The sequence below is a fragment of the Tenrec ecaudatus genome, chromosome 13, assembly GCF_050624435.1.
Source record: "Tenrec ecaudatus isolate mTenEca1 chromosome 13, mTenEca1.hap1, whole genome shotgun sequence".
NCBI lineage: Eukaryota > Metazoa > Chordata > Mammalia > Afrosoricida > Tenrecidae > Tenrec > Tenrec ecaudatus.
In genome coordinates, this window is record NC_134542.1 from 32,010,803 (window position 1) to 32,038,436 (window position 27,634).

The window sequence follows — 27,634 nt, forward strand, 5'->3', positions numbered from 1 at the left end:
GAGAGTATCACAGCTGCCTTTTGAGTGTTTTTTAAGAAAATCACAAGTGCCCAGATGAGAATTAAGTCCTATTTCTTAAGAAAAAACAGAGACACAAGATAGTAATTTTCCAGCAAAGAACATTTCCATTTCTCCTAGACGGTCCTCTCTCCGTACATCACTAAGTGCCGACCGCTCTGTGTCTCCAGGCTGGAGGGACCACGTTCACTTATCAGGACAGCAAAGACATTCGGTTTTGACCTTTGCCACGGACCACTTACCCTGTTTCCCTGTGTTCACGAACCACCGAAGCCAAGTGTCAAGATGTTCCCAAAGACTTTCTGTGGGCGCTGCCTTTTAAAGAGTGGGTTCACCGAGACCATGCAGTCCACTGACCTACTGTGATCTTTCCAGTTATAAAAGTCTGGGGAGGAATAGGCATTATCTATGTTGAAGACCTGATAATGCATTGATTAAGCAATTGGTTGTCAACAGGCTCACCAGCCAGCTCCAAAGGAGAAAGATGGAGAAGGCTGCTTCTTAATGATTCACAACTTTGAAAACTTATACTTATAAACTTACTACCATCAAATTGCTTCCTACTCATAATTTATGAACTTAAAGGACAGCCTCATCTTTAGACCACAAAGTGGCTGAGGGATTTGAACTGCCGATCTTGTAGTTAACAGCTAAGTGAGTAGTCCACTATGCTATCAACCAGGATCCCTGGAAACCAACATGTTAGTTATGATAGTTCTCATTTGGCCAATGTGATTATGAGGAGTCAAGAGGATTTAACAGCAACAGGTATTTTTATGTTAGAGTGACACCATGTGGTCACTTTGTTATTATATTTTAAACCTCAGGTGCAGAAAGACTTAATTGAAGAATCTCACCGTCTTTTTGTTTCCTGTTAGCTGAGATTCTTAACCTAGGATCTGTGAATAGATTTGGGTGATGGGTGAATCTACTGAAATTGAATACAGATTCAAATGTTGGAGGATTATTTTCTGGACCTAACCCCATGAGTTATCCTCCAGCTATCAATAAGTTGCACAACACCAAATGTCAACAATCACAAACTTGGTTCTCTTTCATGCACCCCTCCTAATTCCTCTAAGGTTTCTCTAAGGAATGGGGTGGTATTGAGGAAGTTGGAGTACACAATCTGGAGAGTGATACTGTGTGTGCGTATATGTAGAGACACTATGACGTAATTAAGGATGTAAGATGACTTGACTGAGGCCATAAAATTGAGTAGAAATAAGCCCCAAAAAAGGTCACAAAGGCTGTTAGGTAGCTTAGCCTAGGGAATTGGGAAGTCCATTACGCATGCCCAGGAGAGCCAGCAAAAGACAAAAGCTGGATTTTCCCGCAGGTGGGCTTGGATGGGCGTTACACCTGGAGCAGCCCACCTGGGCCGGGTGATTGTAATTCAGCCAATGGGATCGACCTGGGGTCGTTCACCACACCTCCCCTGGGAACCTTTAAAAGGCAGGGACCGGAAGGGAGAGGGGCTCTTGGGCTCTTGGTCTTGTCTTGCCTTGCCTTGCTTGGGTGGTCTGGTCGTCTTCGTGGGAGGGGAAAGATCCTTGCGTGTCCCGGAGCAGTCTCTGCCAGGCCGCAAGGTCAAAGGAATCCAATGGGTGCCGTGTAAAACCTGATGCTTCTTTGAACTTTCATTAAATTCACTTGGATCACGAGCCCGGCTTCGGCATGAAATCTTTCTCGCGCGGAGCCAAGGACCGAGGATGAGATTTAGGCCGAAGAGAGAAACCTAACAAGGCCATTCTCCATTCCTGTACTCACACACACACACAAACTCACTGCCATCGAGTCAATTTCACCTCCTATTGACCACATAAGACAGGGTGGACTGCCCCTGCAGTTCCCGAGACTAACTTCACCAGAGCAGAGAGTCTCATCTCTCTCCTCCGGAGCAGCTGGTGGTTTCCAACTGCTAATGTGTAAGCCATCACACCACCAGCATCCCTCTATTCGTGTAAGGAAAGACTATGTTAGGCTGATCTGTTACCTGTTTCTTATGCTGGCCATTCCAGCCGCTGTCGGCAAAGGAGAATACAAAACTGCTCTTCAGGACCCTCAGGAACAACCTTCTCCAAGGGCGCTGTAGGAAGAAAGAAACGGAGAGAAGGCAGTGGCTGCTGGACCAAGGGAATTCAAAGTGCACCAGAAACCAGGGGCATGCAAGGTGAGTGTGGTGGGAGGTCAGATGCTCACAGGCATCCTCCCTGAGGGCAATCAGTCATCAGTCTCAAGACTGCAGTAGGCCCCACTCCCTGCTGTTAAGGTCAATGGGCACCTGCAGTCATCTATTTGGTTCCCTTAGGTGGGGTTTACACACTACTGATAATGGGTCCTATGGAGATCCAGGGAACAGGTCAAAGTTAAGCTGCCATCCTGTATCTAGGATCCACCCATCTTGTCACATGTATACACTCAACCCCTCCTCTTCCTATTGAGTGTATTTCCCTAGACCACCCTCTCTCATTACTCTATTACCTATAGCACAACCCCTTCCTGTGACGTTTGTCCTCACCTGTAATTAGGGGGTTTGCATGTCCCCAGAGAAGATAAAAGCCTGGGCTAGCATTAAATATCTCTCTCAACCTTCACGTGGACCACCAAGAGGCCTGAGGTGAGCATGTTACCATTAATTGTGTCTGACTCTATTTATTTCAATACTTCCATCTCTCATGCTCTCTATAACTTTACTATGATCTTTACTTATTATCGCTGTGCAATTGCGCCTACCGGACCCATAATGATGTGTTAGGGCTGGCTTCCCCTGACAGGTGAGCCTATGTAAGGGTCGCACCTGAGCGACTTGGGTATTGGGTTACATACACAGCACACGGACTATGTGACTGCTTTCATAAAACTGGTGATCCTACAGAAAGCAGGAGATAGGAGTGCTTGTTCCTTCTAGAAATAGGCTTCGATGATAAAGCAGGACTAAGAGACAGTACCGTCCTTGTATGGGGCAAATGGTTAATGAGCTCAGCTGCTAACTGAAAGGTTGAAGAGTTGAGTGGACTTAGATGCACATCAAGGGAAAGGCCTGGTAAACTTCCCCAAACATCTACAGCCATGCCTCCAAGTCACCCATCCAATAATTTGAGCTATTCTAGCTCACTGTTACAGGCATTAGAAAGATGCAAAATAGTAGATCTTAAATCACTGCGTTTCATATCCCTAATTTTGGCTGGTATGTTTTGGAAGCCCAATTCAGAATCAATATAGATGCACACACATTTAAGGAAAAGAGAGGTAACCATGATCCCACCATTCACCCTGAGTATGGTAGTTGTTCACCAAAGGAGCATGCCTTTGTAGGAATTGTGAGTTTAGCCTTCATCTTGATGAATTCGGAAATTCTGATTAGATGCCCACTCAGGAGGGATGAATGTCTAACACTACCATTTCATAATGTGACAACAACAGGTAAGAGACACATCCTTGATGTCGTGTAAGTGGTCCATGCAACCACAGACCATCTTCTTAGAGATGAATGGTTAGTGTCAAAGGGCGATATTGAATTCATCCTTTACAGCACTGACATTCTGCATGGGATTTAGTCTGCTTCTTTTCCATGTGGGTTTATTTCTCTTACATGCAACCGTTCACGTGGAGAAGATTTTCATGTATAAAAAACATACTGTATATACTCGAATATAAGCCAACCCGAGTATAAGCCTAATTATTACCTGGGAAACCAGAAAAACTGATTGACTCGAGTATAAGCCTAGGGTATAAAATGCAGAAGCTATTGGTGAGTTTCAATAATCAAAACAAATGAAAATAAAATTACTAAAAATTGAGACATCAGTGGGGTAATGTATTTAAATATTTATTTTAAATAAAAAACATAAATAAAAGGACAAGTCATTTAACATTAGTAAACCAGCACAGTAAGTGGAAAATAGGTTTAACAAAAACAGTAAGGTATCAACAATGATACCTTAAGAGTACTATTCCCTGAGGTCAATCAGCAACCAAGCTAAAATGGAAAGAGTTAAATCCTTCAAAACTGGATTCCTCATCATCGTCCATATGCCAATGCAGAGCTTCAGCTGGTGTGAGGTCATCATAGACGCTGTCCTCACTGAGATCGCCGTCATCACCATCACTGCTGTCATTTTCATACAAAGCGCAGTCTTCACTGCCATCTATAGCATTACTAATACTACATTTCTGGAAGGCACGTCACACCATGTCTTCTGGGATATCTTCCCATGCATCTTGAACCCACTTTGCTATTAACTCTATGTCAGGCTTCATGAGATTTCCTCCTTTTGTTAATCGGGCTTGACCAGATGACATCCATTCATGCCACATCCTTCGCACACGGTCTTTAAAGGCTTTTTCAAAGATACACGTCATAGGATGGCTCTGATTGGTTAGATGTGAGTAAACAAACATTCAAAGCCCTGCTGTGTCAGCGGGGCTTTGAATGAACAGTGGAGAAATGGCAATCACCCTCCAGATAATAGGCACTCGTCCTGTTACCTGGAGGGGGGTGGCAGCGAGATGTTACACCTCGCTGGGGTACCACTGACCCGTGTATAAGCCGAACCCCAGTGTTTCAGCACATTTTTTGTGCTGAAAAACTCGGCTTATACACGAGTATATATGGTAATTAAAATCTAGGTACAAAGTGTCGCCACTGTTAGGAAGCCTTGTGGGAGTTCTTATAAATCCAGTAAAAAAAGAAACTCAACGGATTGATGAAGAGAAAAAATATCTGTCACGAACAACTAACAGGAGGGTTAGACAAAAATATTGTTCCAAAATCATGCTGCTGTTGTTGTTAGGTGTCACTGAGTCAGTTCGGACCCCAGGGACAACGGAACAAACCATCACCCGCACCAGCCTCACACCTGTTCCCATGCTTGAGCCCACTGTTGCAGCCACTGTTCAGCCCATCTGTCCAGGGCTAGCCTCTGGACCTAGCAATCACTATTCAAAAGGTCAAAATATGAAGCGATTTTTTCTTGACGTACCCTCTTCCTGGGTCTACACACTTCTGAAGTCAGTGTTTCCTTCTCCCTAACCCTTCCCTGAAGAATTTTGGACTCTTCAATCTGCATCGAGTCAGAACAGTAGTTTTAGCATCCTCGAGGGACCCAAGCCAGGCTACTTCTTCATGTTCCTTGCATTTGAGGGCACAAGATCAAGGCTGTAGTGTGCAGGGGGTAAGGTTTCCCAGTGAGAGTCTCAGGGCTGCCCTTAAAGAACAAGCAAGTGCATCGTTGTGATGGGGAAATTCCTCAGCCCCATGTTCTGGCCTTTGTGTCATCAGTGCAATTTTCAAGTTTCTTAAAACTTCTTCTGAATAAGCGTGTTCCCTGGGAATGATCACCCTGTGTCTCTGGAAGTAAAAAATAAAATAAAATAAAAACCAGCCCCCAACCCCTTCTGAGCTGACCTCTCTGCCTTGAATGTCGCTGGCCCGGCAGATCCCCTCAGAACTCACCCTTTTGGTCTGATCTTTTTATGAAAGACCAGTCAGTGTGTTACAGAGAGCCCTTGTCTGCAGCCACCTCTGATTGCAGACCTGTCTAAGCACACTGTGTGGGAACAAACCTGTGAGTTAAAACCTGGGACCCCACTAGCACTACTTTTTGACTTACTTCCTTGGATTGTGAACCTAGAGACCTCAGGAAACTGTACCCCAAAGTACTAACATTAACAGATTTTGAGAGGTGGTAAATAAATAAATATACACAAATTAACACCTCTCCACTAAGCTAACAATAATCAGTGAGAATTGTATTTTTATCCCATAAGACAGTGGTTCTCAACCTTCCTGATGCCACAGCCTTTTCATACAGGTCCTCACATGGTGACCCCCCCAACCATAAAATTATTTTTGTTGCTACTTCATAACTGTAATTTTGCTACTGTTATGAATCGGGCAACCCCCATGAAATGATCATTTGACCCCCAAAGCGGTCACAACCCACAAGTTGAGAACCGCTTTCATAAGATAATACTTGCAAAAATCCTTTTTTAATTTAGGAAAAAGTTCGACCAAAAAAATTACAAAAATTATAACATTATAATATTGAAATAAGAAACAACAGAAAACAAGACGTACTAAATTTCTAAAATAAGGAAGTCCACTTTGCACATGAAATATACATATCTTTCCAATGTTTTTTTTTAACAAGATAAAATCGTTTAAATTTTATCTTGGAAGAGTACATGTGCAGGGATAGTTGACGTTATGAAATTGTGGGCTGCATGTAAGGTATGTTCTGGCACACTGAGCGCGGCGTGGGGAAGGTCTGGCGCTCTGAACAGCGGATGTGACTTACCAATCTGGCTGCTACGCTGAGACCAGCGGTAGAAGGCAACGTGGAAACAAGTTCTATCCATATGTTCCTGATGTTTCCTCTGTTTTTATTATGTGTGTGTGTTTTTAAAAATTTAATCCATTTGGGAATTCAGCATGTTGCTGAGGAACTAACTTCACTTTCTACTGGTATACAGCCAGTTCTGTCATCCTTTCCCACTTATTCAAAATACCAACTTCATGACATAGTGTATACTGGAGTATATGTTTTATATACTTGAGTAAATTAATAGGTTAATTTATATACTCAAGTAAATTAATGGACTGTATAGTCTCCTTTTGGGATTGACTTGTCTGTTCTTGGGTTTATACCACACTAGATGTCGTGGTGGTACTAATGTAAGAAGGATGAAATTGTCGTCAGTTGAGAAGGGAAGATTGCAGGTGGGTCAGGTTGGGGCAGTGAGTGGAGGGGATGGGAAATCAGGAGTTGAGTTTGGGATATATTTTTGTCTTTGTTTATTGCTGCTGGTGCCATAGCTCTCTCCTTATCTTCTTATTATTTAATTTCATTTTAGTAAACTATATAGAGAAAAACATTAGCCACTTCACCTTCCTGTATTTACCGTGACATAATTACAGTTACCATGCCACCTAATAGCCGCCACGACCCACCTCAAGGGTTTTTGCTTACTTAGGACAGAAATTCAGAGTCACTTATGCAATAATTCCCCATTGCTCACTCCCACCCATGCCTGGTAACAACTAAAAGACTGTTCTTTCTGCATTTGCCCATTCTAAGTATTTCATGAAAGTGGAATCATACAATATCTGTCCTTTTTGTGACTGACTTACTTCACTGAGCATAATATTTTTAAGGTTCATCCGTGTAGTAGATTCTATTGAAACTTCATTTCTCTCTATGACTGAATAATAATCCACTAGGTATATCCATTGTGTGCATACATATATACCCAATGAATTATTATATTATTGTGTAATCAAATTCAGTGAGTTTGAGGTTTATCCATAGGGATATATATTGTTTACCCATTTATCTGGTGATGGACACTTGAGTTCTTTTCATTTTTCTGCTGTTGTGAATAATGCCACAATGAACTTTGAGCTCATTTTCAAGTTATATTCACAGGTTTCCCCCACTATCTGGGGGCACTCTTATGGTATAAAGAAAATCATTAATTAGCATCTATTAATATGGAATCGATTGTGAGCCTTCCCAGACCCAAAAAATAAATTACCAACTAGTAATAAATAACACATCAAACCACATTAACACATCACATAATCTGTACCCATGGTGGCTTGATGCTGCGTGCAGTTCCAAGGAAAGAGGCATTCTCGCTGGCCTCGGTTCATGCTGCTTCTTTACTGCCTCACGAGATGCTGAGCACTCGTTTAGCTGTCAGAAGTCCACTTCAGGTCTCTCTCTGTTAAGCGAAACCAACCATAATGTAGATTTTTCATAAAAGTGAAGTAGTATAAAGCAAATTTTCAGAAATTGCAAGATGCCTGTATAGCTAGGAGTGGAGTTCCTGAATTGCATTGTAATTCTATGTATAATTTTTTAAGGCAAGGCCAAGCTGTTTACCAAGGTCCAAGGTGGCTGTACAATCCCATCAACAATGAATGGGGGTTCCAGTTTCTCTATATCCTAGCCAACACCTTTTTTCCTTCCTTTTTCTGATAGTCATCCTAGAGCATTGACATGGCATCTTCGTGTGGTTTTGATATACATTTCCTAATGGCAATGTAGGCGCCCTGCTGAAGTTGTTCATGGGTCACATGTCGGGCTGCTGACTGAAAGATCAGCAGCTCAAAACCACCAGCTGCTGCTCAGGAGAAAGATGAGGCTTTCAACTCCTGTACGAATTAGTCTCAGAAAATGATGGGAACAGTTCTATCCTGTTTCATAGAGTTGCTGTGAGTCAGAATTGACTCAATAGAACTGATTTTGGAATGGCCAATGAAGTTGAGCATCTTTTCATGTGCTTAATGATCATCTTCTTTGGTGAAATATCTATTCAAGGTCTTTGTGTTGTTTTGTGTCTCTGTCCATTGTTTGCTTGAGTTGTTTGTCTTGAACTGTTCAGTAGTTTTCCCCTAAGTCATGAGATTGAGAATCCAGGCTTGAGTTTCTATTGGGAAGAGAAGTGAGTACTGCAGTCCTCTACATTAACAAGGAAGAAGGCGGGGCACCGAAAATACTTAGCAAAGGAAACTGTGAAAGGGTGATGAATGAGGTTTGATGAACACCAAGAATATGAGGAGATTTGGAGGCAGGTGAAGACCATGTTAGAAGAATAAGAGTTTGATCTGTATCAGATACTGCTGCGAGGTCAAAACCTGACCACTGGACACGGGAATGAGCAAGCCGCTGGGAGCGCCCAAAGGGCGGTTGTCAGAGAGTGGAACAAGGAAAAGCCATACTCCAGGCAGTTCAAGAGGTGACAGGGGCCGAGGAAGGGAAGATACCACAATGAAATTCATCCCAGAATCTTGAACTATAGAGGTAACAAACAAATACATAAGTGGTACGGTGACTGAGATTGAGAGAATTCATATTATAATGGGAAAGTAGTAGCATGTTTATACACTGAAGGAAACACGTAGAGAGAAACATTGATGATTCAGAGTGAAAAAAAAAGATTAATGGATCAGGCTCATTCAGCAGCCAAGAAGAGTTGGGAGCTAGATGTGGAGACATTAGCTTTGGCAGAGCACTGTCTACGAAACAATAAAAGTGTGTATAACATTTGCCTGTGATCCTCTAGAATGAATGCTTCAATTAAGCATGCATGAGGATATCCATTGCAGCATTTGAAGACATGCCAAAACTTTCAAAACCATCTAAATATCCATTGGTAGGAGAATGACAGAACACACATGGTACAGCTGTCACATAATCAATCACTGTAAATGAACGAGTTCTGATTCTATCTATCATACTACCAAGTGTTTTTACCATCATATGGTTAAGAGAAAATGAGCAAGTGGAAAAATAATGTGAGTGGAATGATTCTATTTTTGTTTCCAAAACAAATTCAACGTGAACTCCGATGTTTGTAAATGCTGTGGTGAATATAAAGTGTAACAACACTAAGGAATGAAAGTTGTCTCAGATGGGATAGGAATCAGAATGGGTATGTTTACCTTTTAATCTTATAATTAAGTGCATGACAGAATAATTTCTTTTTCACCCTATAGGGCCTTTGAAACTTGTAGACATTATCACATTGTATGCTAAGTGATTGTCGATCTGTCTATTCATTAGATATGAACTCTCTTTGAGCAGGACAAGATGCATTTACATTTTTATCTTTAATAACTGAAGGCGCAAAGGTGGTTTCCAAATGGCATTTGAATAAAGCAGTGAACCGAAATAGAATCGCATGAAATAGCATACGCTTGACCTTCAGTTGATCTAGTCTGTCCTATTTCCTTTCCTATACGGCGTAATAAAGACACACCTATGTTCAGAACCCCATGTTATCTGACCTGAACAAGATGACATGGGGGTTCCTGCAATCATCCCTGAAATGCTTTCCATTCTCCTATCTAGATTGTCAAAGAGGAAAGAAAATGAAATGTTCATTCTTGTCATTGACTAATTTGGTCTCTTTTGACTAAATAGTCTGGGGAAGAACATCGAGGAAAAGAAAAGATAAGCTAATCTATTATCAATTTAAACTTGATTTGATTTGATGTAATGTTTTCTAAAGACTTCCCTCAATGCCATAATTAAGAATTTAAAATAGCTGCAACCTCTTGTAAAACTCTGTCGCAGGCTCCCCATTCAGGACAGTAGCTCTAAAGTACCCATGTGCCCAAGTCCGTCAGGACCAACGAGAACAGCAGCCCAGGAGACCTCCAAACAGATACCTCAAAGGGTATCTCGAGCCCAGCAGACGGATGACAGCAGTCGGCACCACCAGGTGAGCCCCTGGGAAGGGAACCCAGGTGACTGAGCAAGGCATCTGGGCCACTTTACAATATTCTGAACCGTTTTATAGGTCTGGGTGAACCATTCCTTAGCTGCACCCAACTAAGTCGGGTCAAGACGTTAATATAATGAAATGAAGATCTGGCAACGCGCTGTTTAAAGCCCCGGTCAGTTTTATCTCCAGTCAGAACAGTAACACATGACCAGGATTAAAAGCTATTTGGAAAGGTCAAAAAGAAGCAAAGAACTATAGTAATATGATAAACGATCTCAGCTATAGCCAGCCTAATCGGATGTTTGCAACAATAAATTCTGCTCCAAGTTTCCAGTGGCGCTAGGAGCGATGAACCAATGGCACTAGCAGTCCAGTTGTGCATACACTTAATGACGGCATCATTTATAGTGTGCTTCGTGGCATGCACTGAAAGATTCATTTGTAAAGCCCCTCAGAAGATACAAAATGCATCCTAATTAGCATGCAACTAAGCCACCCTCATTGTCTCTGAGCGCACCAAAAAACTGCACCACTCTAACCCCAACAACATCTGCCACTTCTACTGTGCACCCGAGAGTTGAGCTCTCTGCCTTCCTGGACACAGATCTGCTCTGAGAGAGCGGGCCCTCAGTCCCCATCCTAAAGGTCGAAGGCGTTCCACATGACACCCTTGCTCACAGTCAGGAGGTCTCCCGCAGAGACTTCTGAAGCCAACCCACCTGCAAACAAGGCTTTCTTCTGCTCCCAGACCCTTACCTTGCACCTTCTTACCGCGGTTTTGGGATTGTTCGAAAAGAAAAAGGCACCTGCATGTAAGGTAAATGTTCAAGGTTTTTAAAGAGAAGGAGCGGAAGAGGGAGGTAAAGAAGACACGATGAAAAAGGGAACTTAGAAAAGATCATTTTGGGGATCGCTGCTTATTTGCCCTCCGCTTGGAGTCTTTCCGTCGATGGCTGTCATTGGCACATCTTCCCTTAAGGAAAGTCCTCACGACACGACCATCTAATACTGTCCAACCATGAACGAGAAACGAGCGCTCCTGTCTTGCATTGTTTCAGGTAGAACTGTGAGCAGAGAGTCCCTCTTGTGACTGGCCAATAACAAACATCATGAACATTGAAATGTGGGTACACTTCAGCATCAGCTCCTTCGTGGGCTGGAGCCACGCCAAGCTCTCTCCGCTCACTCCGTCATTGGCGCCAGAGTGCCGGCAGGGCAGGGTTAACCTGTGTGAAGAGAAAGGCAGCTCAGCTCTGTTTCCAGCTTCAGCTATGATGGCAGGCACTTCCCACCCGCCCCCCTCCCTGAGTCCACAATTTCTGTGTTCTGGGAGGGAAAACAGTTGAGAGAGGCTTTGGTGTTTGGTTTTCCCTCTTTTATTTTGCTTTCTTTTCCCCTCCATCTCACCTCCATTTTACTTTAATAGTGGCTACATTCTATCTCATGTATGTCATATAATGATTTATTTGACCTAAAAAATTAACTATAGAAACAAGACATGAATCAGCTGATCTTATAAAAAAATTAAACCATCGTTGGTTTGCCTACTTATGTAAGATAGGCATAGGAAGCAAGCTGGAACCAATGGTTCCAGAGGGACTTGGGGGAGAAGGAGGAAGGAGAAGGGAGTGGTGAGCAAACAACAGCACAGGCAGGGGAATAACTAGGGAATTAAAATCAGTAGCAAGGAGGATGTAGAGATCCTGGGGGGGGGGGGGGTTAAGACAATAACAGTCTAGTTGAGAGGAATTATTAAGAGGTGGAAGAAAGGTGAGCATGATAGTAGGGTAGGAGGAAGGTAAAAGGAAACAGGAAATATCAAGGAAGCAAAGCTATGGGTAGAGGTATAAACATAGGTGTGTACCTATGTAAATACATTAATTCATAAAAATAGGGGAATTAGCCTATGTACATATATTATATAAGGCAATACATTGAGGAAGTGGACAAACTGAAACCCTCTGCTCATGCCCTCCCTCAATGCAAGAACACTTTGTTCTAACAATCTGGCATTCTATGATGCCCACCAGCACAATTGCTGAAGACAAAAAAGGTGTATAAGCAAATGTGGTGAAGAAAGCTGACGGCGCCCGGCTATCAAAATATATAGCATCTGGGGCCATAAAGGCTTGAAGTTAAACAAGTGACCATCTAGCAGAGAAGCAACAAGCCCACTTGGAAGAAGCACAGCCTATGTCATCATGAGTTGTCGACGGGATCAGGTAACCGGCACCAGAAGACCCAAACCCAACTAATAGACAAAAAAGCATATTATTGAGAACAAGGGCCATCGGAGCACAGACCCAAAACCCATCTGTAGACAATGGGACATCCCCTCACAGAATGGTTCCAAGGGAGGGATGACTAAACCAGGGCACAGCAAAGCACTAATGAGACACAATATTCCTCTGGTTCCTGAGGCTCCCTCACCCCCCACTATCTTGACCCGAGTCCTGCCTTTCACTGCAGTCCAGACCAGAGCATGTGCACAGGTACAGGTAAGAGATAAGAACTCAGGACACATGGAATCCAGGAACAGGGATGGGAGTAGCAATACCAGGAGGGTAGTGGGAAGGTGGAGCGAAGAGGGGAAGAAAAGGGAACTGATCGCAATGATCAACACATAACCACCACTCCTTCCTCCAAAGGGACGAACAACAGAAACCTTGGGGGGAGGGAGACACGGTCAGTGAAAGATATGAAAATAATAATAATTTATAATTTACCAAGGGGTCACAGGGGGAGGGGGAGAAAGAGGAGCTGATACTAAGGGCTCATTAAAAAGTAAATGTCTAGAAAAGAATGATGGCAACTATGTATAAATATGTTTGATACAATGATGCATGGATTGTTATAAGGGCTGTAAGAGCCCAAATAAAATGATCTTTTAATAAGGAAAAAAAAGTTAAACTATCATAGAGGAGGATGAAGGGCTTTAAATCATAAGTAGCAAGACCTAGCCGGGTCTCCAGTTCCATGGAGTGACCGCTTAGGACTGTGTCTTGGCAGAGATTTTTCTAAGCTTTTTTTTAAATGTGTCTGTGTAGGTGCACACATGTGTACATAAGCACTCAAAGCAAGTACATGGAAATATTTTTATTACATCTAAAAACCAAGAAGGTAAATACAGCTTTGTTTGCTGTTGTATTTTTTTTTTTAATTTTGAAATGTTGGGAAAAATTCCTTGTCCTTTCATTGGGAATGGCTAAGTAAACCAGGATATCAGTTACATGAAAGCATCGATAGTTTCATACTAGAGTAAGAGTTAGATTTTTCCAGAATGGAGTCAGACCAGGGGTTGTGCACAGCAACATTCTGAGAAGGCCTCTCCACACAGGATTCGCAGTTCCCAACCTTGGTATCATTAACACATGATGCAACTCTCTTTTCTAAACTCCATCACTATTTTCTCCTTTGATTAAATTAAACCCTCAGGGAGTATTTTTGGAAAACACAGTTAACCTGGTACCAATATCCCCCTTTATTCTGCTCCGAGTGGAACTTTGTCCACTAAGGCAGTGAGCAAAACACTCCTTGCTTGTAGATTAGAAGTGGCAGGTGTTGTAGATCTCAGAATTGTGTCCCCCTTTCTGGAAAATAAATAAATAAATGTTAAATTCTTGAACATTTTCCTTATATACATGTGCCTTCCCACCCCCCGCCCCCTACATTTTTCCAAGAAATGTCCCTTAGGCTACCCAGGTTAGATTCTCAGCCAAGGAACTGCATGCTCAGCTGGCACTCATGGGCCCCTGGTAGCTGGGTGTTGCTGCGAAGCTGCACAGGTTTTAGTGGAGCTGCTAGACCAGCGGCTCTCAACCTGTGGGTCGCAACCCCTTTAGGGGTCAAATGACCCTTTCACAGGGGTCACCCGATTCAGAACAGTAGCAAAATGACAGTGATGAAGTAGCAATTAAAAGAATTTTATGGTTGGGGGTCACCACAAAATGAGGAACTGTATTAAAGAGTCGCAGCATTGGGAAGGTTGAAAACCACTGTTCTAGCTAACATTAGGCTAAAAGGCCTGGTGTTCTATCTTCCAGGTTCAGCCAATGAAAGCCCTCTGCAAATTATTTTTAAGACCCAAAATATTTCTTTATGTGTTAATCTCGTTGAAGAAACTTATGATGTCAAAATTAGACCATGTGACTGGACTCTGAGCATATGAATCCCTGCATTATTGTACACAGACATAACTTTAAAAAATAGACTAAAAAAATCATATCATTGTGTGCTCACCTTCCTGATACGATCACTGAAGACAAATGGGTGCATAAGCAAATGTGGTGAAGAAAGCTGATGGTGCCCGGCTATCAAAAGATATAGCATCTGGGGTCTTAAAGGCTTGAAGGTAAACAAGCGGCCATATACCTTAGAAGTATCAAAGCCCACATGGAAGAAGCACACCAGCATGAATGATCACAAGGTGTAGAAGGGATCAGGTATCAGGCATCATCAGAACAAAAAAAAAATTATCATTGTGAATGAGGCAAGGGAGAGTGCAGTGGAGACCCAAAGCCCATGTGTAGGCCACTGGACATCCCCTTACAGAATAGTCTCGGGGAGGAGACGAGCCAGCCAGGGTGTGATGTAGCAACAAAGAAACATACAACTTTCCTCTAGTTCCTAAATGCTTGCTCCCCACCCTACTATCATGATCCCAATTCTACCTTACAAATCTGGCTAGATTAGAGCATATACATTGGTACAGATAGGAACTGGAAACACAGGGAATCCAGGGCAGATGATCCTTTCAGGATCAGTGGTGTGAGTAGTGATACTGGGAGGGTGGAGGGAGAGTGGGTTGGAAAGGGGGAACTGATTACAAGGATCTACATATATCCTCCTCCCTGGGGGATGGACAACAGAAAAGTGGGTGAAGGGAGACATCAGACAGTGCAAGATATGACAAAATAAGAATTTGTAAGTTATCGAGGGTTCATGAGGGAGGGGGAAGCAGGGAGGGATAGGAAAAATGAGCTGATGCCAGGGGCTTGGGTGGAGACGGGATGTTTTGAGAATGCTGAGGGCAATGAATGTACAAATGTGCTTCACACAATTGATTTATGTATGGATTGTGATAAGAGTTATATGAGCCCCTAATAAAACGTTTTTAAAAATACACTCGTGTCTTTGAAAAAAATATTGTTTACAATGTGTCCCTGTGATGAATTTCAAAGAGCCTTGGCGGCTCTGAAGGATAGGTGCCAGACTGCTCATCTCAAGGTCAGAGGGTCAAACCTACCGCTGCTCCTCAGGAGAAAGATGAAGCTGTGTGCTCCCACCGCGATGTGCGATATCGGAAACCCTGTATAGTAGGGTGACTAGTGGTCAGAGTGAATTGATGACAGTGGATGTGATACATTTCTAAGGATGTGAATGTCATTGAAACCTAAAACACTCTCTCTCTCTTGCTTCTGTAGACTATGATCAGCATCAAGAATGAACTGTGGAAGGCTCGGGCCTCCATTAATGCTCTGCATAAGGAAAGAGGGTAAGAACGGAATATGGATTCCCAAATGCTAACAACAAAGGCACACCACTTTGCTTCTGCAAGAATGTTTGCAACGATTTGTTTAATAAATGCTCCTTTTTATATAACTCTGGGGAAATTTTCCCTTAAGTAGGAATAAACACATAAGACAGAAAAGACATGAAGAGATAACTTGAAAGGTAGAATTCAATCCACGTGAGAGATAGTGTCCAACAGGCCAAGCTGCTTATTCGTTGTGGAGATTTGCCTTAAGACTCTGTGGCTGGGAACATTGACACCAGGTAAACTATGTCTTTCAAAAATACTCCATGAGAATTTCAGTTAGGCAAAGGGGAAATTAGTGGCAGGGTACTGAGGTTGGTGGGCCACATGAGAGAAAGAGAGTTGTGTTATCAGTGACGATAGCCAGCCTTAAAGGTTAGGGACAGTGAATCCTGTCAGGAGAGGCTACCTTAGAATGTAGCTGTGTAGAACCCCCTAGGCTGACTCCTCCCTGAAAAATGATCATAAAGATCTACTTCAAACTCTGATTATGACCAACCTGTTTTAAGCATCAGATTCCTATAGGCCTGATCCTAATGATCTAGAAGTTTGAGGGCTATTTTTCTGGGGAATCTTGCTTCAAGTGGGTCCCCAACTAAATTCCAAGAACTTTTGAAACTATTTAGCAATTAGGACTGATTTGCACAAATTACACTAATATGTTAAGATGGGTCAAAGAACAACATTTTAATTAGTCCATTTTGATTTTACACATATAGTGTGGCCTGGGTTCTTCTAGCTCTGGGCCTGGAAGTAAACAAATGGAAAGAAAGGAAGGGAGGAAAGTAGGGAGCGATGGAGAAATGGAAAAAGGGAAAAGGGAGGGAGAGAGGGAAGGAGGAAGGCAGACATTCTCTGGTGGAGCCTATGAGAGACATAAAGCAATGAAGACCAAGTAAAATAACAAGTAAGGGATATCGTGTGTTGGGTAGCATGACCTAAGATCTCTTCAAACTCTGTCGCAAATAGGAGTGTTAAAGAGTCGTGGACACTGGTCAAACGAAGAAGGATGGGGTGGCAGTGAGGTTGGAGGTTACTGGTTTTACTGTACATTTTCTATATGAGCCAGGACTTGACCGAAATGAGAAAGTTTTCTGGGCAAGAAAGTGGTGAGAGAAGGAGACTTCTAGGCAGAGAGAACTAGAAGTACAATTAGTCGGAGGAGAGAAAGTTCCTGCTGTGTTCAAGGACCAGAAAAGCCCTCTGTGCTATGGACGGCCATCGGCCATCGAGGTGGAAGCAGATGAGAGAATAGAGAAGGAGATGAGCCATCATCTTTTGGTGTCATCCTACGCAGTCTTGTTGGTATCTGTAGGAACTTCAACTAACTCTAAGGCGGGGCGCTCTAAAGGCTTTGGCACACAGGGGCAATGGGATCTGCCATTTACAAGACAAAGAGTTGTAATTCCTGAATTGAGCCACTGTTCCTTCTTGTGGCCTTTGAGATGTGTTCAGTGGTTCCCCATGACATGCTCATGATATGGAAATCATGATATGGGATCTCCCCAGGGCAAATGATCATGAATAATACCCATATTCAAATTTAAGTAACCTTAAAAGGTCTAGTGTCAACAGTAATGCAGAGCCATTTTTGAAACTTCTTATAGTCAATGAGATTTTAGGTGGAATTGTATAGTAATAGATTGAGCAGAGGTGCACAGCGAATAGGCAAGCAGTTTAAAATGGTATCGGTCAATGTCATAAAAATTGAGCAAGGTGAAGATTTCTCCCGGCTTCTGCTCTATCCAGGAGGACCTGGAGAACATCTTGCTAGCTAATGTGCTGTCTTCTTGCCCTTCCAACACACTCAAACCCCTCCTCTTGGCAGGGTCCTTAGAAAGCAGTTAAACCGATGCAAAGACAAGTTGCAAGTTATATATGCCTCCCAAGAAGAAAAAAGTTGCAGATTGGAAATCAAGATTCACCAGCTCAAAACTAATCAGGAGAATCTGTGGAACAAGCTACAGCAGATGGGACAGGAGCTCCAGGTACCCAATGTGTTACACACCGCCCAAGTAGACTACCTGGAGGTCAGGTGTGAGCCTTCTAACCGAGAGGTTCTTTACAACATTGCTTCCTGTGCTTTGGGTCTTGGGATCTTTTATGGTCATGAAATGTCTTGAGGCCCCAAGAGCTTCTGTCAATTCTATTTACAATAAGCACAATTAAATACAAGAAATTATTTAATATTTTATTTACTGGTTTGTTTTTCCTAAAAGAAATACAATGGGGTAAAAAGAAATACAATGACCTCCTGATGCATGTGGGCACAAATAACATTCAAAAATCAACTATGTTTTACAAAATCCTTAACAAGAAGAGTACATTATTTTACACATTTGAAAATCTCTTTAATGTCTGGCTTAGTCAAAGGCAGACTCTCATATTTGCATCTGCTTTTAATCTGTTGAACGATGTTTTAGATAAAATGTATGAATATGTCCTCACAATATTTGTAGCTGAAAAAGAACAAGGTGTTTTTGTAGCCTTTTCAGATGACTTAGAAATATCCTGCTTTGTTACTACTACACCAAAACATGATAAATGGTAGTGTCCTAAAGAATGATTACAATGTGGAAACTGAAACCCTGTCTAATCACAATCAGTTTGAATACAATGTAGAGTTTGACCGAGCTCTTTGAATGAATCTTCTACCCTTGCATGAATTTGTAGCAATAGGCTTTGGTCATTTAGGAGATCTTGGTCCATGGACCTACAGTGAGCTTTTTATTAACCCATGTTATTATACAACATTTTTTTTTAAAAAAAATCACCTTCATTAATATGACCACTAAGACCTAACCAAGTCATGGAACTTTTAATTGCCTCTATGCATGACAAAACTCGACAATGAATAAGTGAGACCGAAGAAGAGCTAATGCGTGTGAATTATGGTGTTTGCAAGAATATTGAATATACCATAGACTTCCTGAAAAACCAATAAACCCGTCTGGAATGCTCCTCAGAAGAGAAGATGGAGAGGGCTTGTCTCACAGACTTTGGCTATGTTATCAGAAGGGACCAGTCCCTGGAGAAGGATATCATGATTAGTAAAAGAAAGGGTCAATGACAAGAAGGAAGACCCTTCCTAGGAGGATTGACACAGTGGCTGCCATGATGGGTTCAAACACAGCAAGGATGAAGAGGGTGACTAGGCAGTTTTTGACTCTGTTACGCATTGGGTCACGGTGTGCCAAAACGGAATTGATGGCACCCAACAAAAACAAGCAACTAAACTCGTTTCTAAACTTTTAAGGTCTTATTTGCAGCCTCAATGGTTCTAATTTGCAATGAATGCCAGGAATGGTTTACTGGCTGATATTCCTTGTGAATCTGAACTGTGCCAACTCTTGTAAATAGTTTTACGATAACATTAACTTGTTGCTAGGTGTCATCAAGTTGATTCCAACCCATAGGAACCTTAAGCACAACAACACAACACTATCGCGTCCTGCTCCATCCTCACAATGGTTCCTCTGCTTGAGCCCATTGTTGCAGCCACAGTGTCAGTCGGTCTCCTGAGGCCCTTCCTCTTTTTCGCTGCCCCTCTGCTTTATCCAACATGATGTCCTTCTCCGGGGACTGACCTCTCCTGACAACATGTCCAAAGTATATAAGACGAAGTCTCCCTATTCTTCCCTCTAAGGAGTACTCTGGTCATACTTCTTCCAAGACAGGTTGGTTTGTCCTTTTAGCAGTCCATGGTACTTTCAATAGTTTTCTCCAGCACCAGAATTTAAATGCATCAATTTTCTTCAGTCTTCTTTATTCAATGTCCAACTTTCATATGCATATGAGGTGACTGAAAACACCATGGCTTGGGTCAGGTGCACCTGACGCCTCAAAGTAACACCCTTGCATTTCAATACTCTAGAAAAAGTCTTGTACAGCAATTCTACCCAACGAAACTCATCTTCTGACCGCTTGAGTGATGCTTCCATGAGCATTGATTGTGGACCCAAGCAAGATAAAATCCTTGACAACTTCATCCTTTTCTCCCTTTATCATTGTTGTGAGGATTCCCACTCTCCCAAGGCTATCCAGAGCTTGTTATGATCCACACAGTCGGACGCCTTAGCATAGTGTATAAAGCACAAGGAAGCATCTTTCTTGTCTTCTCTGCTTTCAGTCAAGATCCATCCGACATCAGCAACGCTATCCCTTTTTCCACACCCTCTTCTGATTCCAACCTGAACCGAGGCCAGCTCCCTCTCAATGTACTGCTGCAAGTGTTGGTTGATCTTCAGCAAAACTTTACTTGCATGTGGTATTTACAATATCAATGCTGTGGTTCTTTCATTTGAGCCTTCCTTTGGAATGGGTACAAACATGAATCTTTCCCAGTGAGTCGGCCAAGTAGTCATCTTCCAAATTTCCTGGAGTAGATGACTGAGGCCTCCCAGGCTTCATCCACCTCTTGAAACTTTTCAATTGATAGTCCATCCATTCCCGGAGCCTTGTTTTGTGGCTTTGGAATTAAAAAGCAAAAAATAAAATAGCCAATGTTTAGAAAGTAGAAGGAAAATCTTCCACTGGCATTTTCTATTGGGATATTTCAATTTAATGTATTTATTTTAAAAGTAAGATAAAATGAGTTTCTTCATAAATTTTGTTTTCTTTATCTAGGCAGTGTTGCAACCACTTCACCCTTTATCTTCTTCCTGTCAAAGTTTGACTTCCAAGAATGACCATTCTCTGGCTAAAAGGTCTTGGAGAAAAGGAGAGTCTTTCCAGACCAAGAACATCGCTGAGGAGGGCTCAGAACGAGAATCTGTTCCTAATCCAGCCAGAAGTCACCCACGTCAAACCAATACGGAGCATGCTCTACCAAATCCAGAAACACCCAAAGCCACTTTGAAGCAGAGGTCAGTGCAAAACAGCACGGCACAGAGCCAATCCCCAAAGGTGCTGAAGGAAACCCTGCTCGGTGCTCAGGAGGGGTTGCTGGAGGACACCTCCCAGTTTGTCTCTGCTGAAATCAGCAGTTCTGCCCGGGCACCTGCTGAAAGGAAAGAGTCCACTAATATTGAGGAGAGAAAGGATGAGCTGGAGGAAGAAGAACTGCAAGAACTGCTGTCAAAATGTATGGATGCCTTCACTCTTGAAATGCCATCAGGTAAGATTTTCACAGTCAGCAGAGGCAGGGCAGGCCAGGAATGAAGGCTGCCTGGTAAAACAGGATTTCACAAGATGTTGGGTTAGTCTCAAGAGTTATGATTCATTGAGTGAGCAACAGTAAGAATTTTGAATCTTTTGGATGTCAGCAGTAATTTTGACTGTGCCTCTCTATAGCCTAGAATTGCCAATTCCTCCAAATTATTATAAACATTACAGGTAATAAACCATGTAAGAGAGTTATTGTGGGCGCTGGAAGTGATTAATGACTTAAGACTTTAGTACACCACGGGGCACGTAGCTGTTTTGATGGTGGCTGCCAGGGGGTGGATTCCAATGCCGAGAAAAACTGCTACACAGGATGTTCAAGGCTATAACCACTGGAAGCAAACTTCAAGGCATTCCTGGGGGGTTCAGATGGCGCCCCTTTCAGCACGTTGTTAAGCGCTTAATTGTTTGTGTCATCCAGGAACATAATAAATCTCTAATAAGTGCTTATTATTTTATTATTGCAATTTGTTATCATCAGCAGACCTAATCATATGTAACTGGGAAGGCTGATGACACTATTTAGATATGGAAATATTATTAGTATTCTCTTTCTAGAAGAGAATTGAGTGAGTTTTCCACCACCCCCACCGGAGGCACAATGGGGGAACATTTGGTTGCTAACCAGTCAAAGGGCAGTGGTTCAAACCCACACAACTGTCTGCAGGAGAAAAGACTCTGTGATCTGCTCCGGTACCCTCAAGAGGGATTCTATAGCTGGAAACCTTTGTGGGAGAAGATAACCAACTCTTTCTCCAGTGGAGTGGCTGGTGGTTTGGGACTGAGGATCTAGGGGTTAGCAGTCCAACAGTAGACCATGGTGGCAAAGATTAAAAACCAACCAACCAAACCAAGTCAGTTGTGACTCATGTCTAGGAAACCTCCTGGGGCTGTACTACTTTGTCTTACAGAGTCTCAGTGAATAGGAATCAACTCAATGGCAAGCAACACACAAGCTATCAATAGTGCTATCATTATCATGATCTTCTTTGTAATCCATAGCTCATTGCTAAGTTCTAAAGGTTTGTTGTTTGGTTTGGTTTCTTTTTAATCCTTCTTGACTATAACTATTTCTTCTGATTTGGAGTGACATTATCTGACTTTTTATTGTCGCATATCTGTATCCATTGCTATGAGTCAGCATCAACTGAAGGGCAGTGAGATCTAGATCCATTTGTTTTCTTTAAGACAGCCTAAAATGTTTTCTGTTGCATTGTCAATTATTGTCTTGCTATAGAGCAACAAAAGATAGCATTTTCCTGTGTGTCTGTGTTAGAGGAGGACTTCTTAAGATATTTTTGAGTTGTGGACTGTGAATGAGCTGTCAGCCAAGTCAATGAAATCATTATTTGGTGACACTTAAGAACGTAACTGTGCGTGGAGTTGGCGTGCTACTTTTTGGACAAGAGGAAACAACATCACAGATGTTTTGTTCCTCCAAATGAACTTGAAACAGGTGCTGACTTCTGAAATGTTGTTTGGCCATCAAATTGTCATCGGTCATGTTGCACATTTTAGATTCCTACAAGGTTAGGTCAACTAGACACACTTGGAAGACAGCTATTCCAGAGGGTGAAATAATGTAAAAAGATAAAATTAATGATATCCAGTCTTATGGAAAATATGATATATATATATGCCTCAAAAAATTCATCTCTTGCAATCTCAGTAGACCATTGTGATGCTTCTGCATGAAGCATGCATCTTTACCATACAAACAAGGTAATGATACGAGAATAATTTTCTTTTTTTGTTACTATTGTATTCTATACTATACTGTAGCATTCTATACTATAATAACAAATTCCAATTGATGACATTTCTATTAATAGTACCGTTTTTTAAAAAACAAAATTACTCTTCCTTCTTTTATGACTTTAAGCATAAGGACTTATGTTAATTTTCATGACTACTGTTGATATTTTAAAATGCTGTAACTCGGACAGATATTTCTAATTGAGATGTGTCCTAACTCAATGGTGCCTTGATAATGATGCTGCTTACATGGCCACTGTCAATGTGTATTCTAGAAGTCCATTCCATAATACATTCATATTTACAATAAACATGCTGATGAAGAATTGAAAAGGGGAATCAACTAAATGATGACACTAGTTAGCTTCATTTTATTTCTATCCCTGTCACGATTCATCACATAACAACAGGGAGCATCCAATCAAGTTCTCTTGCTGCGTGTGCCTCTGAGTTGCTTCCAACTCACTGCAATCCTACAGAGTCGAACTGCTGAAGGGCCAGCTTAGAGCCACTGGCCTTTCAGTGTGTGGTTGATTATTAATAATGCGCCCTAAGAGCTCCTTGTTTCACCATTACATGTTGATTTCATTTATGTTCTAATTTTAAGAATGTTCAGCACATTAGAAAAACCCACTACTTGTAACATGCTAAGATTTACTCAGACAGAACGCCTATGGATTCACCCAGTGTGGCGGTGATTATCCTAGAAGCCGATGGCCTCTTTGGATTTCAGATATGCTAAGGAGTTAACTGATGTTGGAGATCAAGATGAACTCTGCATTGCTTAAAAGCTTATTTTGATTAAACCAGCATCTGATGGTCAGCTTTGGAGAGCTGTTGACATGTATTGATTAGAGTGATTCAGTATGGAGATCTCAGATGACAGGATTTCAGGAGACCTCGAGAGCTTAATGGAAAAGAAGAGTTGAGTAGAAGGAGTTCCCAAGATTCTTTAAATTCCACATGTTGGCTTGAAAATCAGTAGGAAACCATCTGATCTAAACTTCCAGGACAGGGTTAGGTTTGACATGTTTCTTGCTTCTGTGGTGAAAAGGAAGGGCAAAAATCCTCTGGTTTTACTTTTTTAATTAAAGTATCTTCTATTGGTGAGTAAAATTTATCTTGAATTCATCTCCCCCAATTCCCCTCCCACCCACCCTCTACACACATACCTTTTGATTCTCTTCCATATCTCTTTCTCACCCATGTGTCACTGGGTTCAATGGGATGGAGATGAGGGAGGATGTGGTTAAGGGTGGAGATGAGAAGGCTCATTCTGCTCCTTTATTGCCCACCTGGATCCAGCCCTTTAAACTATTGCTGTACCTGCAGAATCTCACAATCCCATATCCTCTCCCATCCCCAGGTCATTCAGAGAACTCGTATATTTTCAGTGGCCTTCAAGTGAATTATTTCCCCACTGTGATTTCTTCTGCATTGCCACAGGCATTCCATGTCACAGTCATCCCCCCCCCCTCCACACCCCTAACATCTCTGTAGGCTTCCTCCTATGTTCTGACTAATTAGATTGGATTCTAGCTGTGTGCTAAGCAACGTGATAGGTAGTAGCTGTACATCTCTGGCGATTTCCTATGTTTCAAGAGACTGGAGTTTACAAAGTAAACCCAAAAGAACTCCCAAATATAAAATGGATTGTCATTTCCTCATGCATTTTAGGCTTTTATCGCTGTGGACTGAGCAGCAGCATATCCTAAAATAAGTTTGCCCGTGGAGACGGTGCTTTAGTTAGGTGGTGAAATGATTATTTATTCTCTCCCCTTGTAGTCCTGGGGAATAAATGGAAGAAGAAGCCATGACTCCTTCCCTCTTACGTTCAATAGGAAACAGCACAGATGGAGTCAAAATAGACATCATATAACGAAAAAGAGATAACTAGCAAAATTAGCCTTTCTATTTTTAATAATACAGAAGCATAACACTACACATTCATTGTAAACTTTAAAAGGCAGGAGCTCACAGATTTTTTACATTTAGTACTTCATCACCTCACCACCCTCCTCTCATCGACTGCCCAGGTGGCACCACTGTCCACAGGTTATTGAGTTTTCTTTGGAACTTTCTCCAGGCCCGTCGGGGTGCCGTCACCCTTTCACCTTATGCTACGTCATGCGATGTTTTCCTTTTCTTTACAGAGAAACAGCTTAGACACAGAGCTGAGTTTTGTTTCAAACGCTATATGACATCCCAGGGTATACATGTACTGACACGTACCGATTTTTGTGCAAATGAGTTATTCCTTTATTTTTGTCACAAAATGCTGTGCTGAGTATCCTTTTAAAATAAATGTTTTAAATTATTATTATTTTAAATCATTTTACTAGGGGCTCGTACAACTCTTATCACAATCCATACGTACATCGATTGTGTTAAGCACATTTGTACATTTGTTGCCATCATCGTTCTCAAAACATTTCCTTTCCACTTGAGCCCTTGATAGCTCCTCATTTCCCCCCTCTCTCTGAAAATCTCCCTCTCCCCCTCATGACCGCTTGAAAATTTATAAATTTTTTTTTTCCTGTCTTACACTGACCAATGTCTCTCTTCACCCACTTTTCTATTGTCTGTCCCCCTTGGAGAGGGTTACAGGTATATCACTGTGATCAGTTCCCTCTGTCTCCCCTCCACCTTCCCCTTACTCCCCTGGTATGGCTACTCTCAATACTGGTCCTGAGGTTTATAGCTATCCTGGATTCCCTGTGTTTCCAGCTCTTATCTGTACCCATGTACATTCTCTGGTCTAGCTGGATTTATAAGGTAGAATCAGGTCATTATAGTGGTGGGGGTGGAAGGAGGAAGCATTAATGAACTACATAAGTGGTTATCAACCTTTCTAATGCCACGACCCTTTAATACAGTTCCTCATGTTGTGGTGACCCCCCAACCATGAAATTATTTTTATTGCTACTTCATAACTGTAATTTTGTTACTGTTATGAATCATCATGTAAATATGCAGGATGTGTTTTCATTTTAAAAAATTGAACATAATGAAAGCATAGTGCTTAATCACAAAAACAATATGCAATTATATATTTTGAAATATTTATTTCTAAGGACAAATAAATGAGATTTTGTGTTGAAGCATGGTGTAGCATGTGTAACAGTCTTTACGCCGGGTACTCATAGGTGGGCGTAACTGCACGTGGGCAGATAGAGGAGCAGTGTCTCGGTTCCTAAGACCACCAGAAATATGTTTTCCGAGGGTCTTAGGTGACCCCCCCGCTCCAAAGGGTCACGACCCACAGGTTGAGAACTGCTGAACTAGAGGAAAGTTGTGTGTTTCATCAGTTCTATACTGCACTCTGACTAGTTCATCTCTTCCTTGTGACCCTTCTGTAAGGGGATGTCCAATTGTCTACAGATGGGCTTTGGACACTCCACACTCCCCCTCATTCTCAATGATATCATATTTTGTTCTAGATCTTTGATGCCTGAGAGCTGATCCTACTGACACCTCATGATTACACAGGCTGGTATACATTTTCCATGTGGAATTTGTTGCTTCTCATGCTGAATAGTATCCTTATAACATCTTACTCAAATGCAAATATGTTCTTTAGGATCAAGTCCTAGGAAAGAACTCTTTGGTTAGAAATTATGACTATCACACTTTGGGTTGATAAATGCCAAAATGTAGATCATTCTATACTACCTGCAGTCCCCATTACAACAAATCACAGGCGCCCCTAAAACCATTTCAAGTAATCACTGAGCATTGGTTCTCAGCGTAGTCCTGTATTGGCAACATCCCTGTCACCTGGGAACTTGTTAAATATGCAAGCCGTATGATTGAACTATTGAATTTTATGACATGTGAATTACAGGCTAATAAAACTATTTAATAAAAGAAAGGGAAACTTCAGATCCTGCTGATAATGATGCAATCAAAGACCCAGCAGTCTCTTTTAACAACCCTTCTAGGTGATTCTAATAGACAGTTGAGCTTGGGAATCGCTGTTCTAGAGCGATCTTCTGGCAACACAGAACTATGGTAGGAGGCAAGAGAAAATGCCCTTTAGAAACCTAACCAAAACCAAGTTCACTGCCACTGAGTCGACAATGACTCAGAGGGACCTTATAGGACAGGGTAGAAATGGCCCTGTGTGTTTCTGAGACTCTTGATGAAAGTAGAAAGCTCCGTTTTTCTTCCACAGATCAGCTAGTGGTTCTGAACTGCCGACCTTGCGGATGGCAGTCCAATGGAACCTATAAGCCAGTTGAATTGACAGTAGTGTTTTCAGTAAATAGCAGTCATCTTATTTGCTAGCTCAGCTGAAAGAATGAGTACTGTCCTCAGAAACTAAGGGGGAATGAGTTCTACAAAGATCAGTTTGAAAACCTATGGGTACATTTCTCTGAAAGATTCTCATGTTTGTCGATTGCAGGTCCAAGAGCTTCAGTAAACACGAACCTATATGGCGGAGCTGAGGAGGTGAGCAGGGCCTTCTCTGGCTTGATGGATCACATCACCTTGCCCAACTTGAAGTGAAGGTAGCCCAGGCCCAAAGGCCCTTTGGTGTGATGAGGAAGCATACTGTCAACATCTCTGCTTAAAAATGTCAAACCTCTCTCTCAATGTGTAGCATCAAGAAGAGACATTTTATTTTCAATCTTCCCAGTTGTAGACCTGAGTTTCCCAGGTCAGTGTAACGCTTTGGAGCAGAGATTAGTGGGGAGAAAAGGAACAAAGGGGACAAGAGTCAAACCTAGCCATGATGGGTCTAGGTCAGATGGTGATGCTTACTTCGAAAACCTGGGAGCAATTTTCAAGCATGTGATTTACATGAATGTGTGCAACTGTCTTCTTCAAGTATCATTCAAAGCACTGAATCAATGACCTAATCCTCTAGGTGTGTGTTCCTATTGTAGAACGCGCTTGGCAACCCAAAAAAGACCCCCACTTCTG

General features: G+C 42.0%; 1 protein-coding gene across 1 annotated transcript in view; it reads left to right on the forward strand.

The window, feature by feature from the left end:
• Positions 1 to 27,217, forward strand: part of DYTN (dystrotelin) — a 46,605-nt gene extending 19,388 nt beyond the window's left edge. The window contains exons 9-12 of the mRNA XM_075529011.1: positions 2,040 to 2,191; positions 17,619 to 17,778; positions 20,417 to 20,906; positions 27,114 to 27,217. Of these exons, the coding sequence (XP_075385126.1) occupies positions 2,040 to 2,191; positions 17,619 to 17,778; positions 20,417 to 20,906; positions 27,114 to 27,217 (906 nt within the window). The remainder of the gene's footprint in view (positions 1 to 2,039; positions 2,192 to 17,618; positions 17,779 to 20,416; positions 20,907 to 27,113) is intronic.
• The last annotated feature ends 417 nt before the right edge of the window (positions 27,218 to 27,634 follow it).